This window comes from Diplotaxodon limnothrissa, linkage group LG15, assembly GCF_057381915.1.
Source record: "Diplotaxodon limnothrissa isolate DT_005_m linkage group LG15, D_limnothrissa_male_GT1.1, whole genome shotgun sequence".
NCBI classification, from domain to species: Eukaryota; Metazoa; Chordata; class Actinopteri; order Cichliformes; family Cichlidae; genus Diplotaxodon; species Diplotaxodon limnothrissa.
The window spans coordinates 21,624,619-21,642,183 of record NC_140610.1 but is presented as its reverse complement, the minus strand read 5'-3'; the positions used below and the strand labels follow the sequence as shown (position 1 = coordinate 21,642,183).

Here is a 17,565-nt window from a genome sequence, read left to right as displayed (position 1 = left end):
AGATAGAATTCATTTTACATTAGTGTTAGGGTTTGGCACTTACTTGTGAAGGTTAAACTTTGGGGTTAGCGGGTTGTGAATGCCTTGAAGTCAATAAATGCACTTACAACAATATCCACAAACATGTCTGTGTATTTATCCACGGTCCCTGGGCCTAAACACAGAGTCGGGCACAGAGCAGCTGCTCCAAGGTGAAGAAGGCCAGACAGAGATTTCTCTGATTTGCTCAACTTCTTTTAATCAAGTTAATTTTTCTCTAAATTCTATAAACTTCTTTGATTTCGGTTAATACGAGAAAATAAATATGTACTGTTTAATGTAACACTGTTCTATATATACATTTTTTTTTTTTTTTTACAAATTCCAGGAATACAGTGGATGGAGGCAGAGTGATTCAAACACAGTCATTTTTATTGTGTAGTTAATACACGTCACACCATTTTCTTAGAAAAATAAAAGACAGCTGACCATCCGTGTCATGTGATGTGATGATCGTGCATAAATATTGAAGCTAAGGCCATTCAAGCATTCCTTAAGAAGACATACATTTAATGATTGCATAATCCTGCTTTCTTCCTGTGTTTGACTTTATTAAACAGTAACACGCTGTTACCCAGCTGTGTTTCATCTGGCCCCTTTGGACTTGTGGATCGACCAGTGTGAGGTGCACGAGGTCCAAGCACCCCTGAAGGGACTCTGATAGTTTGCACTGATCCATGGTTTGCTGAACAGAACAAGATTTGACTTGATTTCTTAAACTTTGCGACAGTAAGGATGACCTTTGATGACCTCTTGGAAGAAGCCGGGTCATTTGGCCGCTGTCAGAGGCGAATCTTTGCCCTGCTCTGCCTCTTGTCGTTGCCCTTTGCAGGGGTATACGTCGGCATCGTATTCCAGGGTTTCACCCCTGATCATTGGTGTCGGGACCCTGCAGTGGTGGAGAGGAGGCATGCATGCGGCTGGAACCTGACAGACAGTCGCAGACTGACGGTGCCTCTGGTCAATAACTCTGGACTGGTGCAGCACAGCACCTGCGAGCAGTATGAGGTGGACTGGAATGCCACAGAGCTGACCTGTGACACACAGGAACTGGACCTGAGTGGAGTCCCACTTACAGCATGCAAGGTCAGTTCCTATATGACTGTTTTTCACAGTGTTTATGTATAATTTTCATATAGTTTCATGTATAGTTTCATATGCACAGTTTACGTAGATAAATGGGTGATGTTTTATAATTTAACTATAGTTTTATAGTTTAATAATGTCAGTCTTGAGCATTAAATAATGGATTCAGTGCTGTTATAGGTAGTAGAAACAAAAAGAAGACTGAAAATGTTTTTTTTAATGTTTTTGTTCATCAGTGACGTTATGGAAAGGCCAAAAAACCCCAAAACAAAACAAAACAAAACAGCCTTTAACTACTTTTACACAAGATAAAGTGTTCAAGGTACAGTTTTTTGGTTGGTAGATTGTTCCAGCATGTTAGAGAAATTCACAGAGCTGTTCTGTGTTTTGCTCTCTCAGCCGCTTTTGATGTAATCAGTCCCACACAGACTCCATGATGTTGATAATACGACTCTGTGGGGGACAGACCATCTGTTGTAGAACCCCTTGTGGCTGAAGATAGTTTACACTATTTTTACTTATGAGACTGACTGGATGTTAGGACTCGTCGCTTTCCTTCTGCGGATGAGTCAGAGACCAGATATCTCCCTGAGCACTGCGTTAAAATAATTTGAATCAGCGCAACAGACATTTACTATGGTTTTAGATTCTACACATTGTTCTTGCTTGTTCTGTGCTCAGGGCCTACTCTACCCCCAGTGCACTTCTTTTAGTTTTCAGCCACTGGTGACTGAAGAAAAGTCATCCATGAAGAAAACAAAGTGCCAAATACTAAAGTTCCTCTAATGGACACTTGAGGCTGGCTCCAAAATGCCACTATGAGTATGAATGAATATCTCTTGCTTTCTGTTAATCTTCATATATTTTAATTCATTCTACTCAGTAGCACCTGAGTTGGCAATGTTTAATAATGGGTAGATAATAAGTTATTAAGAATACAACCAAAGAAAACAATTTTCCTTGTCCATATACACTGGGGCAAAAAAGTATTTAGTCAGCCACCAATTGTGCAAGTTCTACCACTTAAAAAGATGAGAGAGGCCTGTAATTTTTATCATAGGTGTACCTCAACTATGAGAGACAAAATGATGAAAAAAACGGAAAATCACATTGTCTAATTTTTAAATAATTTATTTGCAAATTATGGTGGAAAATAAGTATTTGGTCACCTACAAACAAGCAAGATTTCTGGCTCTTACAGACCTGTAACTTCTTCTGTAAGTGGTTCCTCTGCCCTCCACTCGTTACCTGTATGAACTTATCAGCATAAAAGACTCACTCCAAACTCCACTATTGCCAAGACCAAATAGCTGTCAAAGGACACCAGAAACAAAATTGTAGACCTGCACCAGGCTGGGAAGACTGAATCTGCAAAAGGTAAGCAGCTTAGTGTGAAGAAATCAATCAAATCCTGTAGTGCCAGACGTGTCCCTCTGCTTAAGCCAGTAAATGTCCCGTCTGAAGTTTGTTAGAGAGCATTTGGATGATCCAGAAGAGGATTGGGAGATTGTTATATGGTCAGATGAAACCAAAATTGAACTTTTTGGTAAAAACTCTACTTGTCATGTCTGGAGGAGAAAGAATGCTGAGTTTCACCCAAAGAACACCATACCTACTGTGAAGCAGGGGGTGGAAACATCATGCTTTGGGGCTGTTTTTCTCCAAAGGGACCAGGAAGACTGAAACATGTAAACAAAACAATGAATGGGGCCATGTTTCATGAGGTTTTGACTGAAAACCTCCCAAGGAGGCAAGAGCATTCCAGATGATGCGTGCCTGGGTCTTTCAGCATGACAATGATCCCAAACACAGCGCCCGAGTAACGAAAAAGTGGTTTCGTAAGAAGCATTTCAAGGTTCTGCAGTGGCCTAACCAGTCTCCAGACCTTAACTCATAGAAAATCTTTGGAGGTGTCATGGTCCTGAGTCTGAGGACTCGGTGTTTTGTGTTTCTTTATATTATTCTTTGTTCTCGGTTATTCTGTTTTGTCTTTTGTTTAGGTTTGCTATGTGTTAGTGTTTTTGTTTCATGCCTGCCTGTGTTCTCTCTGTCTGTCCATGGTGTTATTGTGTCTGCTCATGAGTCTGCCTGTCAAGTTCAGTGTCCTGTCTGGTTCTCTGTGTCTCTTAGTTTCCTGTTTTATTCTGAAAGTTCATGTCTCATGTCAGTGTGTTCAGTTTTACCGCTCCCCTGTCTCGTTAGCCTAATTGCTCCCAGCTGTGTCTCCCTCCTGTGGCCCATTCCCTGATTACTCCCTGTGTATTTAAGCCCTGTGTTTTCCTGTGCTCTCTGTTGCGTTGTCTGTCTAACGCCATGTCTGTCTGCATTACTCTGTGTAACCCGGTGTTCATTCTGCGTCTCTCTGCCATCTTTCTTTGTGCATTTTGTTCCTCCTCCCGTGCGTGTTTGGTTTAAGTTTAGTTCTTTAGTTTTCCCCAGTTTAGGTTTGTTTACTCCCCGCTCTGCTCTTCCTGTTTTTGTCACCTTATCACCTCTGTAAATAAACACTCACTCGCACCCCAGCCAGTGCCTGCATTTTGGATCCTTTTCTCAATTCACCACACGACTGCTGCCCAGCCGTGACAGGAGGGAGTTGAAAGTCTGTGTTGCCCAGCGACATCCCCAAAACATCACTGCTCTAGAGGAGATCTGCATGGAGGCATGGGACAAAATACCAGCAACAGTGTCTGAAAATCTTGTGAAGACTTACAGAAAACATTTGACCTCTTTCATTACCAACAAAGGGTATATTAAAAAGTATTGAGATGACCTTTTGTTATTGACCAAATACTTATTTTCCACCATAATTTGCAAATAAATTTTTTAAAAATCAGACAATGTGATTTTCTGGATTTTGTCTCTCATATTTGAAATATACCTATGATGAAAATTACAGACCTCTCTCATCTTTTTAAGTGGGAGAACTTGTACAATTGGTGGCTGACTAAATACTTTTTTGCCTCACTGTATTCAGTACGGATCAACAAGAAAAAGGTAAGACACTGTGTTGTAAGCAACACAAGGCTTCTAAAAGTGCGAAACCTTACAGTTTACAGAGTTACTTGTTAGTTGGAGCCTGTTCCCATTGGGGAAGACAAATGTCCGAAAAACAATTCAATTCAATTCAATTCAATTTTATTTATATAGCGCCAAATCACAACATAAGTCGCCTCAAGGCGCTTCATAGATACAGAGAAAAACCCAACAATCATTTGACCCCCTATGAGCAAGCACTTTGGCAACAGTGGGAAGGAAAAACTCCCTTTTAACAGGAAGAAACCTCCGGCAGAACCAGGCTCAGGGAGGAGCGGCCATCTGCTGCGACCGGTTGGGGTGAGAGAAGGAAGACAGGATAAAAGACATGCTGTGGAAGAGAGACAGAGATTAATAACAGATATGATTCAATGCAGAGAGGTCTGTTAATACAAAGTGAATGAGAAAGGTGACTGGAAAGGAAAAACTCAATGCATCATGGGAATCCCCGGCAGCCTACGTCTATTGCAGCATAACTAAGGGAGGATTCAGGGTCACCTGGTCCAGCCCTAACTATATGCTTTAGCAAAAAGGAAAGTTTTAAGCCTAATCTTAAAAGTAGAGATAGTGTCTGTCTCCTGAATCCAAACTGGAAGCTGGTTCCACAGAAGAGGGGCCTGAAAACTGAAGGCTCTGCCTCCCATTCTACTTTTAAATACTCTAGGAACAACAAGTAGGCCTGCGGAGCGAGAGCGAAGTGCTCTAATAGGGTGATATGGTACTACAAGGTCATTGAGATAAGATGGGGCCTGATTATTCAAGACCTTGTATGTGAGGAGCAGGATTTTTAATCCAATTCTGGATTTAACAGGAAGCCAATGAAGGGAAGCCAAAACAGGAGAAATATGCTCTCTCTTTCTAGTCCCTGTCAGGACTCTTGCTGCAGCATTTTGGATTAGCTGAAGGCTTTTCAGTGAGTTTTTTGGACATCCTGATAATAATGAATTACAGTAGTCCAGCCTGGAAGTAATAAATGCATGAACTAGTTTTTCAGCGTCACTCTGAGACAGGATATTTCTAATTTTAGAGATGTTGCGCAAATGGAAGAACGCAGTCTTACATATTTGTTTAATATGTGCATTGAAGGACATGTCCTGGTCAAAAATGACTCCAAGGTTCCTCACAGTGTTACTGGAGGCCAAGGTAATGCCATCCAGAGTAAGAATCTGGTTAGATACCATATTTCTAGGCTTTTCAGGGCCGAGTACAATAACCTCAGTTTTATCTGAATTAAGAAGCAGAAAGTTAGCGGCCATCCAGGTCTTTATGTCTTTAAGACATTCCTGCAGTTTAACTAATTGGTGTGTGTTATCTGGCTTCATGGACAGATAGAGCTGGGTGTCATCGGCATAGCAGTGAAAATGTATGCTATGTCTTCTAATGATACTGCCTAAGGGAAGCATGTATAATGTAAACAGAATTGGTCCTAGCACTGAACCCTGTGGAACTCCATAATTAACCTCAGTGTGTGAAGAGGACTCTCCATTTACATGAACAAACTGGAGTCTATTAGATAGATATGATACAAACCACTGCAGTGCAGTACCTGTAATACCTACAGCATGTTCTAATCGCTCTAATAGGATATTATGGTCGACAGTATCGAATGCTGCACTAAGGTCTAGCAGGACAAGCACAGAGATGAGTCCACTGTCAGAGGCCATAAGAAGATCATTTGTAACCTTCACTAAAGCTGTTTCTGTGCTGTGATGAGCTCTGAAACCTGATTGAAACTCTTCAAATAAACCATTCCTCTGCAGATGATCTGTTAGCTGTTTGACAACTACTCTTTCAAGGATTTTTGATATGAAAGGAAGGTTGGAGATTGGCCTATAATTAGCTAAGACTGCTGGGTCTAGAGATGGCTTTTTGAGTAAAGGTTTAACTACAGCTAGCTTGAAGGCCTGTGGTACATAGCCGATCATTAGAGATAGGTTGATCATATTTAAGATCGAAGAATTAATTAATGGCAGGACTTCTTTGAGCAAAAGACAACTGAAAAGCTTTGTGTGAAGTGTTTAAACTGTCCGTATTGGATTAAATGTTTACTTTTTTTGTCTTTCAGGAAAGCTGGGAGTATCAGTATGAAGGCAGGAAATCCTTCGTCACAGAGGTGAGAAGACAGTTTGCGTAAACTTAACAAAGTTGATTTAGATTTAAGAGAATTCCCTAAAATTTCTCTGTATTAATTGACTAAACTGTGCAGGTATGTAAGTGAAATTGGAAGTTTTCATATAGACATGAAAAAATGTCTTTGTTCCTTTTTCAGTTCAATCTGGTGTGTTCAGATGGATGGTTGGTGGACATGTTCCAGTCTACTCTCAATGTGGGCTTCTTGGTTGGCAGTTTCGCTTTTGGATACTTTGCTGACAGGTGAGGCTCCAACAACCATCAAGTTTACTGTGCTGGCCAGGTAACATATACAGGGTGGGCCATTTATATGGATACAAAATGGGAATGGTTGGTGATACTTAAGTCCTGTTTGTGGCACATTAGTATATGTGAGGGGGCAAACTCCTCAAGATGGGTGGTGACCATGGTGGCCATTTAGAAGTCGGTCATCTTGGATACAACTTTTGTTTTTTCAATAGGAAGAGGGCCATGTGACACATCAAACGTATTGGTAATGTCACAAGAAAAACAACGGTGTGCTTGGTTTTAACGTAACTTTATTCTTTCATGAGTTATTTACAAGTTTCTCTTTGTTCACAGCCATTGACATGTCGAGGTTAACACGTGAGGAGCGGATTGAAATTGTGTTGATATCTGGTGAACGCAGTAACCGGGTCATTGCAGCAGATTTCAATGCAAGACACCCTTTTCCAGCAGGATGGTGCACCACCACATTATGGGTGCCAGGTCCGAGCATTCCTAGATGAACAGTTTCCTGGAAAGTGGATTGGTTGTCATGGGCCAGTTGAATGGCCCCCAAGGTCTCCCGATCTGACCCCCTTAGACTTTTATCTTTGGTGTCATCTGAAGGCAATTGTCTATGGTGTGAAGATACGAGATGTGCAGCACCTGAAACTACGGACACTTGATGCCTGTGCTGGCATTTCTCCTGCGGTGTTGCTATCAGTGTGTAAAAAGTGGGAGAAGAGGGTTGCATTGACAATCCAACACAATGGGCAGCACATTGAACACATTTTATAAGTGGTCAGAAACTTGTAAATAACTCATGAAAGAATAAAGTTACGTTGAAACCAAGCACACCATTGTTTTTCTTGTGACATTACCAATAAGTTTGATGTGTCACATGGCCCTCTTCCTATTGAAAAAACAAAAGTTGTATCCAAGATGGCCGACTTCTAAATGGCCACCATGGTCACCACCCATCTTGAGGAGTTTGCCCCCTCACATATACTAATGTGCCACAAACAGGACTTTAATATCAGTAACCACTCCCATGTTATTACGGTGTATCCATATAAATGGCCCACCCTGTATAATTACAACTGTGTTTTATAGAAAAATATAACTATAACACCCCTGAAACACATGAAGGCATGTTTGTGTGGTATGAATAGGCACACTCCTGCAGGCCTCTTGTGGCTAGACTTGTGGCTCTGACGTGTCCTGGAGTGAATATATTATTTTCAAAATAATATTCATTCAACAAATCCCCACCTGATGTATTTTCCATTTCACTCTGCAGGTTTGGCAGGCAGATCAGTTTCTTGGTGTCCAACATTTTGAATGCAGTAGCAGGAATCGCAGTGGCTATAGCGCCAAACTACATCTCCATCCTTGTGTTCAGGACCATCCTTGGCTTCAGTGTCAAAGGAGGCTGGATGACCTCATATGTGCTGCGTAATCATCTCCATGTTTTCTGAAACAGATTTTTTCTCTGAGGCATTTTCATAGCTAACTGTGTAGAAATGACACGGCCTAACTTTTGATCATACATTTTCAAATTATTTTTAGGTGAATAATGCAAGAATTTTCTTACATTTGTGGAATTTATATACTTGTGTTATTTTTGCATCTCACATTGTTTTGTTTCTAACAAAATTGTCTTACTTTTAATACCATTCCTGTCCCTCTGTTAGTCACAGAGATTGTTGGTGTGAAGTACAGGAGAACAGTGGGTATCTTGTACCAGATGTTCTTCAGTGTGGGTCTCCTCATCCTTCCTTTGCTCGCCTACTTTATCACAGACTGGCGCTGGCTCCAGGTCACCTTCACTGTGCCCTACGTGCTCTTCGTGTGTTATTACTGGTAAAAAACCAAACAAACAAAAAAGAAAAAAAAAATCTCAATGTTGTTTGACATTGTCATCGTGTACACATGACAATGTCAAACAAAAACAGACATCTGTCTGTGCCTGCCTTTGCGCTCATAAATGACCAGTGGCATTTATGACAGTGCGTCACCTTCATATATATATATATGTATATATGAATATTCCAGTGTTCAGCATGCTGATCGCCTGATCTCTGAGGCAATCATTGCATCACAGTAAGGGTTAGGGAGTCGGGGGCAAGGCATTGGACTACCAATCACGCCATGTGGACATGACAGTCCACATGGCGTGATCATCCAGAAAAAAATGCTCACTTGAAATGAACTACTAGTCACTTTTTCATCACTCTTATGTAAAATTTTAGATCTGTACTTGTTCAGAAATGTCCAACACTCTATGTCATTTTTTCACATAATAGTGTTATCAATATTGCCCATTGGCCAGAGGGGCCGATGGCGCGAGATGGCAGCCTCGCCTCTGTCTCGAAAAGACCCTCAAACCTGTTTTTGGCTTTCCTTGCACACACATTTGGATACTAATCAATTGGATACTAATCAAGGATTTTGTGCACTACTGCAAGTTGTTTGGATAATTGCACAAATAGGCATATATGCAGGTTACGTAATAAAGTGGTATGTGAGTTTGGATCAGGAAACAAGACTTACAGTACTTCTAGCATGAGATGGTGCTTCCCTTTTAGATCAAAATAGATTTTCCCACTAAATTTATTATAGTAAAAGGAAAACAAAAACTGCCCATTATCTTTGGGACTATGGTTTATATATGATGTATCTCATTGCTTTTGTTCTGTGCTGATGCAGGAAGCACTCTGGCCTTTAAATAGTAAAGCAAGAAGTAAGGTTATGGAAGTCAGCAAGGTGGACGGAGATGTAGTACTTCTTCCTCTCCTGCTGTGGTTTCAGAGTCAAGATTCAAAGTGTTTATTGTCATGTGTGCAAAGAAAAAGCTTCTCTCTGTACAATGAAATTCTTTCTCTGCTGTCCACACGCAGATGCCGGTTAACATGTACAAATAGATAAAATAAAAATATCATGAATAAATACATGGAGACAAAAAAATTTAAGTATTAAATAGATTTATGTGCAAAAGAGCTATGAGCTTAATATGCTGGTTTAATTACTTGTTCCATAATAATAACCATTTTCACCTTGCATATTTACCATAGTCACTTTCCAGGGAGTTAAAAAGCTCCTCATCTCCTAAATAATGTATAAATCTTTTCAGTTAAGATTTTTATCTACAGACTTGCACCTTTAGACACTTCTTTGTTTCTCAGGTTTATCCCAGAGTCTCCGAGGTGGCTCATCTCTCAGAACCGTTCCTCCAAAGCTTTGAAGATCACTGAAGCTGTGGCCAGAGAGAACCACAGGACACTGTTCAAGAATACGGAGGTAGGCCGATTAAATAGTTCACTTACAGAACAATTTAAGAGTTTATAGATAGCAATGACTAAAGGAACAATATATTCACCAAATATGTTTAGCAGTTTACTGCTGATTTTAGTATTTAATGGAATTTGTTGACAAAGATAAAGAAAATCACCAAAACTATTCTCTAACATTTCATTTCCACTAACAGGAAACATTAAGACCTATTAACTCCTTATTTCTACCATTATTTTATGACACTTTTTAATCCTGCTTTAATCTCACATTTCCATGTTTTTATTTCCCAGTCACTGACTGATGGTGAAGGTGAGTCTACCTCTGCCTCTTTGCTGGACCTAATCAGAACTCCAAACATGAGAAAGCACACCTTCATCCTCATGTTCAACTGGTGAGACTTGCCTGAAATCACACACGTTTTTTTTGCCTACATGCAGTTGATGCTGAACCTCTGTGTTTGTTGTGCACAGGTTCACCAGTGCTGTGGTTTATCAAGGCCTCGTCATGCGCTTGGGGATAGCAGGAGGAAACGTCTACATTGACTTTCTCATTTCTGGCTTGGTGGAATTTCCTGCCGCCTTCCTTATCCTCTTCACCATTGAACGTATTGGCCGGCGTCTCCCATTCGCCACTGCGAATATCGTAGCTGGAGCTTCGTGCTTCATTGCTGCTTTCATTCCTGACAGTGAGTTTTATGCATAGACTGTACAGAAAACACAGACATGGTCACCACCCTGGTACCCATTGGTTATTGACTTCCTGTGTGTATCTCAGGCTTGTTCTGGTTAAAGACAGCGGTTGCCTGTATCGGTCGGTTGGGGATCACCATGGCCTTTGAGATGGTGGTGTTTGTTAACACAGAGCTCTACCCCACATTTGTCAGGTGAGGAAACTAATTATAACCTGCTGAAGTTATAACCAGGAAATTGTGTTTATCTCTCCATCATTTTGACTGAATACAGGAACCTGGCAGTGTCTGTTTGTTCTACTCTGTGTGATGTTGGAGGCATTGTGTCCTCATTCCTGCTGTACAGACTGGCTGCTATCTGGCTGGAACTGCCACTCATCATCTTTGGTGGGTTTATAATGTTTACCAGTAAGCATGTATATGAAAAAAAAAAACGTTAAATACTAGATGAAAGGTGCAAAACCTCATATTTATGTCTTCTCAGGCTGAATTCTTAAGAATGTTAAGGACTGTGCTCTACATTGCCACTAATATATTTTGGAAAAGGATGAATCTACAGACAAAATACGTACAAAAAATATTCTGTATTTTATGTACATAGCTCAACTAATGTGAATGTGCGAGTGAATGTGAGTGCAAATGGTTGTCTGTCCCTGTGTGTTGGCCCTGCGACAGACTGGCGACCTGTCCAGGGTGTACGCCGCCTCTCGCCCTAAGACAGCTGGGATAGGCTCCAGCACCCCCCGTGACCCTGAAAAGGATAAGCGGAAGCGAATGGATGGATGGATGAACTAATGTTAGAGAAATGTATCTATTTTGACATTTGCTTTAAAGGTGTTTACTCTCACCAAATCACATAGATTTTACTAGAATTAAAGAGTACAGATGCAGCTGAACAAGCAGGTTTAGTCTGGATTTCATCTCTTGAGTTTTCCAATTTTAGATAAAGATTCAGCTGTTTGTTATTTATTATATTTATAAGAACGTCCCTCTCCCTCAAATCAAAACAAAACCAAACAAACAAAACCCCTGAAAGCATAATATTACTTTGCTGATGGGTTGCCAGAAAAATACTGATAAAAAATTTTAAAATTAAGATTTGGGGGAAATATGTCAGAGATTTTCCGTATGGGCTGTATAGGATTTCTTCTGTAGAATGTATGTGATAAATAAAACACATTTACATGGATAAAAGCTACACAATTACCTAATGATATATTCAAACATGCATGTAATGTAATAGTTAGGCTTAAAATGGCAGAAAAGTAGTTTTGTTCATTGTAATTAATTAATAACATATTATATATTTTATCCATATTTAATATAATAAAAATAAATAGCAACTATTACTTTTTTTTTTTTTTATAAAACTAGTAACTGGGTTTTAAAAGGTAACAAATCAAGTTCATAGATTTACCTTTTCAAAAACATCCATAAAATGTTAATAATGTACTCTTAATAACAGATCCTAACAAGGAAAAACAAATGGATCAGATATAATTTCACAAAGCAGTGACACTATTTATGGAATAAAGTAGTAAGTAGTAATATAGCATCACTATGTTTCGATTTGCCATATTTGTCCTTAAAAACATTTAAAACTTTTTTAAAAAAGTCTACTGCTGCTGTAAAACCCCTTCATCACTTAATGTGAATTTTTACTTATGTAAAACTACAAAGAAATTACAAAAAATATTTTGGCACTCACAGTGTTGTTGAATTACATCAGTTATAGAATAATGTTCTTGCAGGTTTGAGTAATGGTTGTACTGGCTGCTGACTGTGAATGGTCCTTTTTTGTCACCCGACTTTAGCCAGTATTTTTTCGACAACAACTTCAGGATGTTTCCTGAAGCAGTAAACTAGAATTTAACATCTTATAGGTTATTCAAAGGAAGTAATCTGTTAAATTACAAGTTTCAGTTCATTTTATAGAGTCCACTGTCCAGAGTTTGAGCCATCCACACAGTATAATACAATGTTACTAACTGCCTGTGTAACTATTCTTTGGAGTGAATAATTCAAGTAATTCATTAAATGCAATATTTTTAGCTAATGCTCAGAGAATGTTTTATACTGATACCAGTTCCTTTAATGCTTTTGTAGGAGCTCATGAGTGTTTTAAAAAGTGATAATTGTTTATTCATTCGATATTTTATTTGTTAAAAGCTTTTTATTTAGTTTTTAATCAACAACAATTTGAGTCAGAAATATATATTTTTACTAGCCTAAGTGTGATTATGACACACTAAATTTAAAAAACAGAACAATATCTGAAATTGAAAAGTCTTTAGCTTTTTTTGTAGGAAATAATTAAAATAATTTTGCAATTACACTGACATCATCTGCATCTTGTTTTGGTACAGGCGCTGTGGCAATCATAGCTGGAGGTTTGGTGCTGTTACTTCCTGAAACCAAAGGAGTACCTCTCCCTGAAACCATTGATGATATTGAGTTCCCTAATTGGTAAAATGTCCCAGTTTTTTCAGTCATAACACATTCAGAATCCCGTTTACTGAGTACAGCTAAAGTATTAGTCCAGAGGTCCATATGAAGAGCACTGTGTATAACTTGTTATATTAATGAGTAAAGTAATCCTTCTTCTGAGTTCATATTACAATTAGCATTTGTTTTTCATTACTTCTTTTTGTAAAACTTACGTAAAATTCAAAGAAAGTCTGTACTAAAGTTTCATTGTAACTGATAAGGAAACTTATCTCAATAGACATTTACTATGCATTATTTGTGGGTGTAGTGTCAAAATGTTTTCTCTCTCTCAGGAAAAAGCGGAGCCACGAAGAAAATCATCAAATGAAGAATCTTCTGAAGTCTGAAGATCAGATGAAAAACAGGGAAACAACTACTGAATGATTACATTTTATTTCACCCAAACACAAGGAAGTACGTTTTTAATATTTGTATAATTTCCTTGTTTCATTTAAGTATTGTTTTTCCAAATTTCATTCATTGTTCATTGTCCTTCTTTTTTTAAACCAGTAACATGCGCTGTTTATAGTGTATCCACATCAGTCAGCAGTGCTTGTAATATCAGAGCAGAACAGTGTACATATGTTAAGATCCTCAATAACCACATTGCAGTTTAGTTGGTTTTGATGGTTCTATCTATCCAGTCCACAAACTTAGACACTCGAGCGTAGACGCCAGGTTTCATGGCATTAGCACAGCCCAGACCCCAGGATGTGACACCCTGCAAGACAAACCTGTTTTGCGAATAACACACTAGAGGACCACCGCTGTCACCCTACAAGGAGAAAACACACACATATACATATATTTTACTGTTCAATTCACAGCTGCTTTTGATGCCATTGAGGTTAACTGCTGGCAAAACTAACAGAGAAGAAACAGAGGAATTGTTTGGCCAGTGGCTCATTTAAAAAATATAACAGAAGACTAATTAAGGCATTGGAAATAGCACATCTACTGTATTTGTTGTTGACTATATACATTGAAAAAGTGGGATACTAAGATTTATTTAACACATTTGACTTGAGTCCTTTTACCTTTTAGGCAGGCCAGACAATAAAACAAAATAAAAAAATAAAAAAATAATAAATTAGTAAAATTACAGAATTTACTCTAGACCCCAAAACAGGAAATTTCCTCTTATTTACTTGTTCCTGTTAGTAAATTATGTTGGTGTACTATGAATGGCAATGGGGGTGAGCAGTCTTATTAAATTACAGAAGTTCAGAATTGATACACTCGTTCACATTTTCTATCATTGTCCAGTGGGTTGGGTTTGAGTCTTCTTCAGGACTATCCTGGCCCCCGTGCCTTATGTTTGACACCCCAGAACTAAAGATCACTGATAACATGAGTGTGCCATAAAACACATTCATGTTAATATAATTTTAAAATTGGGTCACTTTTTCCATGTTTAATCAATGCTACAAATAAGTGGAGGTTTAATTCAAACAAGTATCAGAGAAATGTTTAGTCAATATTCCAGTTACTAAAACAACCATCAGGTAATCATTGTCAGCACAGTTCTTTATATCTCGATTTAAATAATCTAAATAACCATCTAAATATTTACTGTTAATATGGAAAATTTACATGCATAACAGATAAAAGAAGTTCAAACATCTGTCTAGTGTTGATTAGATTTTTTTTTGTGTGTGTGATAACAGAGGACTCAAAAAACTTTAACATGTTTGTAAAATCAAATTTTTCCTGGTTTGAATGTTTGATTTGATTTGATTTGATTTTGGTAGCTTTAATTTATCAGTCTGCAATTTTCTAATATTTTAGAATGACTTTTAATGTGTTGTGAGTTTAATAGTTGATTGTTGAAAGAACTTCTAAATCCAAAGTACTCTAACTTTATGAAATCTTTTCTCATGTATGGTGAACTGTTCTACTGTAAACATATTTTAAAAAAAATTGTACCTGGCAGCTGTCTGTTCCTCCTTCGATATTTCCAGCACACATCTCATGATCTTTGACTCTGCCGTTCAGGTATGCTGGGCGATTGCAGACCCTATTCTCAATCACAGGGAAACCAGCTTCCTTAAGGGTGCCGTCACCTCCCGTACCTGCAGACACAATTCTCAGCGGTTATCCTCCTTGTCATTATGATAAGACATGTTTAAACCAGTGGCTGTTGTTTGCATAAAAAAAAAAAATACTATTATCAACTTCTTGTATGTTGGTTCTATTGCACTGGTCTTTATGTCTCCTTAAAGGTAATTTTTGTCTTAAAAAAGCTACTTTGTTTGAACAAAGTGGAAAACATTCTATAAATGATTAAACAGCTACAATGTTATGTCCAAGGCACCTGTGCATTGTATTTCAAAGCGACATACAGTATCAGCACCATTCAAGCCAGAGTTTACTCAACATTTGTACATAATAATGATGTGGGGTATAGTTAAAAGATCACAAACTTATTTTTAAAACTAAACATAGAAGAATTGTTTATAAGTTGTCCTGTAAGGTAGGAGTACACAATTATTTCAATCAGAAGATTAAAGTGCTGGTTGGGCTAAGTAAAAACGCTCTGATTAAACAGTGCCACTTTGTGGTGAAAAGCTTTCATTACATCTTGCAGAGGATTTTACAAAACAAGACCTGATTGTATTTCATATTAATCTGCTCAGTGCTGAATTTCTAAAGCTTGTAAATTAGTTTTTTAAGTTTATTATCTATAATGCATTGTGAGTTAGTAAGCAAAAATATGTGATCAAAATTGGTTTAAACAACTTAACCAGACACTTTGCATTGTATTTATGTATTTATTTATACAAATTTATACAAATTGACGAGGAATTCAGATAATTCTCACAAATAACAACAATAGCACACATAAATGTGACCTACCTTGAGTCTCTCCCCATCCAGTAACATAACACTCTGTTCCACTGGGCACTATGTAGTCCTTTTCTGGCAGACAAGCAGGCTGTACTTTGTCGTTTATTAGCACAGGCCTAAAAACGCACACACAACATATATTCATACATTGAGAAGCATCAAATTTCAGTCCAATAACATATGGGGGCCACTATGAAGCATGAAGATGGGGTATTCTTTTCTGACACATAGCAATAGGACCAAATGGTGGACATACAAAGGTAAGAGTGTCCTAGTTATAATATTTACTGTGACATAAAGAGCAAATCAAAAACACATGAACACGTGTAAGTGTAAAAGATGTAGACAGTGTTTTTGCTAGATTTTATGAAGTTTTTAAAATTTTGCGTACATAGAAATCCACTTTTTCTTTTCATTGCCTCAGCACAATGTTGTGCTATAAGGGGTACTCTTGAGGAAGACTTTGCTGACAGTGTGTTTATGTGTAATTAAATTTTATTTCATGTATTTGTGCAAAGATTTGTACACATTTCACATGTTGCTGATGTGATGCCTCTTGCGCAGTGAGAGACCATCAAATATTTTCTCTATTTCAGGGACAACAGCTGCCAAGCCACAGAGGATATGGGTGGTGAGACAAGATTTGGCCCTCTTCTAAGTCACAACAATATTAGACGGCATTCACAGCTTTGAAGTCTACCCTGGGAAGGCTGTCCAACCACCTGAGCTTCCAAGTGAATGGGCAATGTGGTCCTACATACAAAATTGCACGAATTCTGTGCAAATCCAAAAAATAAAGCAGCCAGTGATGGGATATCTCCAAAGTATGAAGAGAAGGAGAAGATACAGAGACCCACAGTTCCCATTCCAAACTGGGAATGGGTAGCAGGTCCACTAAGTTGCAAAAGTAAAGAAAACAATACACAAAGAAGAAAATATGTATATATATAAAATGTATATATATAAAGTGGCTTTCAAAAGTATTCGGCCCCCTTGACCTTTTTCCACATTTTGTCACATTACAGCCACAAACATGAATCAATCTTATTGGAATTCCACATGAAAGACCAACACAAAGTGGTGTACACGTGACAAGTGGAACGAATATCTTACATGATTCCAAACATTTTTTTACAAATAAATAACTGCAAAGTGGGGTGTGCGTAATTATTCAGCCCCCTTTGGTCTGAGTGCAGTCAGTTGCCCATAGACATTGCCTGATGTATGCTAATGACTAAATAGAGTGCACCTGTGTGTAATCTAATGTCAGTACAAATACAGCTGCTCTGTGACAGCCTCAGAGGTTGTCTAAGAGAATATTGGGAGCAGCAACACCATGAAGTCCAAAGAACACACCAGACAGGTCAGGGATAAAGTTGTTGAGAAATTTAAAGCAGGCTTAGGCTACAAAAAGATTTCCCAAGCCTTGAACATCCCACGGAGCACTGTTCAAGCGATCATTCAGAAATGGAAGGAGTATGGCACAACTGTAAACCTACCAAGACAAGGCCGTCCACCTAAGCTCACAGGCCGAACAAGGAGAGCGCTGATCGGAAATGCAGCCAAGAGGCCCATGGTGACTCTGGACGAGCTGCAGAGATCTACAGCTCAGGTGGGGGAATCTGTCCATAGGACAACTATTAGTCGTGCACTGCACAAAGTTGGCCTTTATGGAAGAGTGGCAAGAAGAAAGCCATTGTTAACAGAAAACCACAAAAAGTCCTGTTTGCAGTTTG

General features: G+C 38.6%; 2 protein-coding genes across 2 annotated transcripts in view; one reads left to right on the top strand and one right to left on the bottom strand.

The window, feature by feature from the left end:
- The first annotated feature begins 700 nt into the window (after window positions 1–700).
- On the top strand, window positions 701–13,395 carry LOC146617457 (solute carrier family 22 member 2-like). The gene is made up of 12 exons (XM_085373447.1): window positions 701–1,125; window positions 6,224–6,271; window positions 6,428–6,531; window positions 7,814–7,968; window positions 8,208–8,376; window positions 9,699–9,813; window positions 10,098–10,198; window positions 10,278–10,492; window positions 10,582–10,690; window positions 10,770–10,882; window positions 12,862–12,961; window positions 13,276–13,395. The coding sequence occupies exons 1-12, from the start codon at window positions 775–777 to the stop codon at window positions 13,364–13,366; spliced, it is 1,671 nt and encodes a 556-aa protein (XP_085229573.1). The 5' UTR covers window positions 701–774; the 3' UTR covers window positions 13,367–13,395.
- Window positions 13,380–17,565, bottom strand: part of LOC146617456 (plasminogen-like) — an 18,382-nt gene continuing 14,196 nt past the window's right edge. The window contains exons 17-19 of the mRNA XM_085373446.1: window positions 15,839–15,945; window positions 14,909–15,054; window positions 13,380–13,757 (exon numbers count right to left, since the gene is read on the bottom strand). Coding sequence (XP_085229572.1) covers window positions 13,596–13,757; window positions 14,909–15,054; window positions 15,839–15,945 — 415 coding nt within the window. The 3' untranslated portion in view covers window positions 13,380–13,595. The remainder of the gene's footprint in view (window positions 13,758–14,908; window positions 15,055–15,838; window positions 15,946–17,565) is intronic.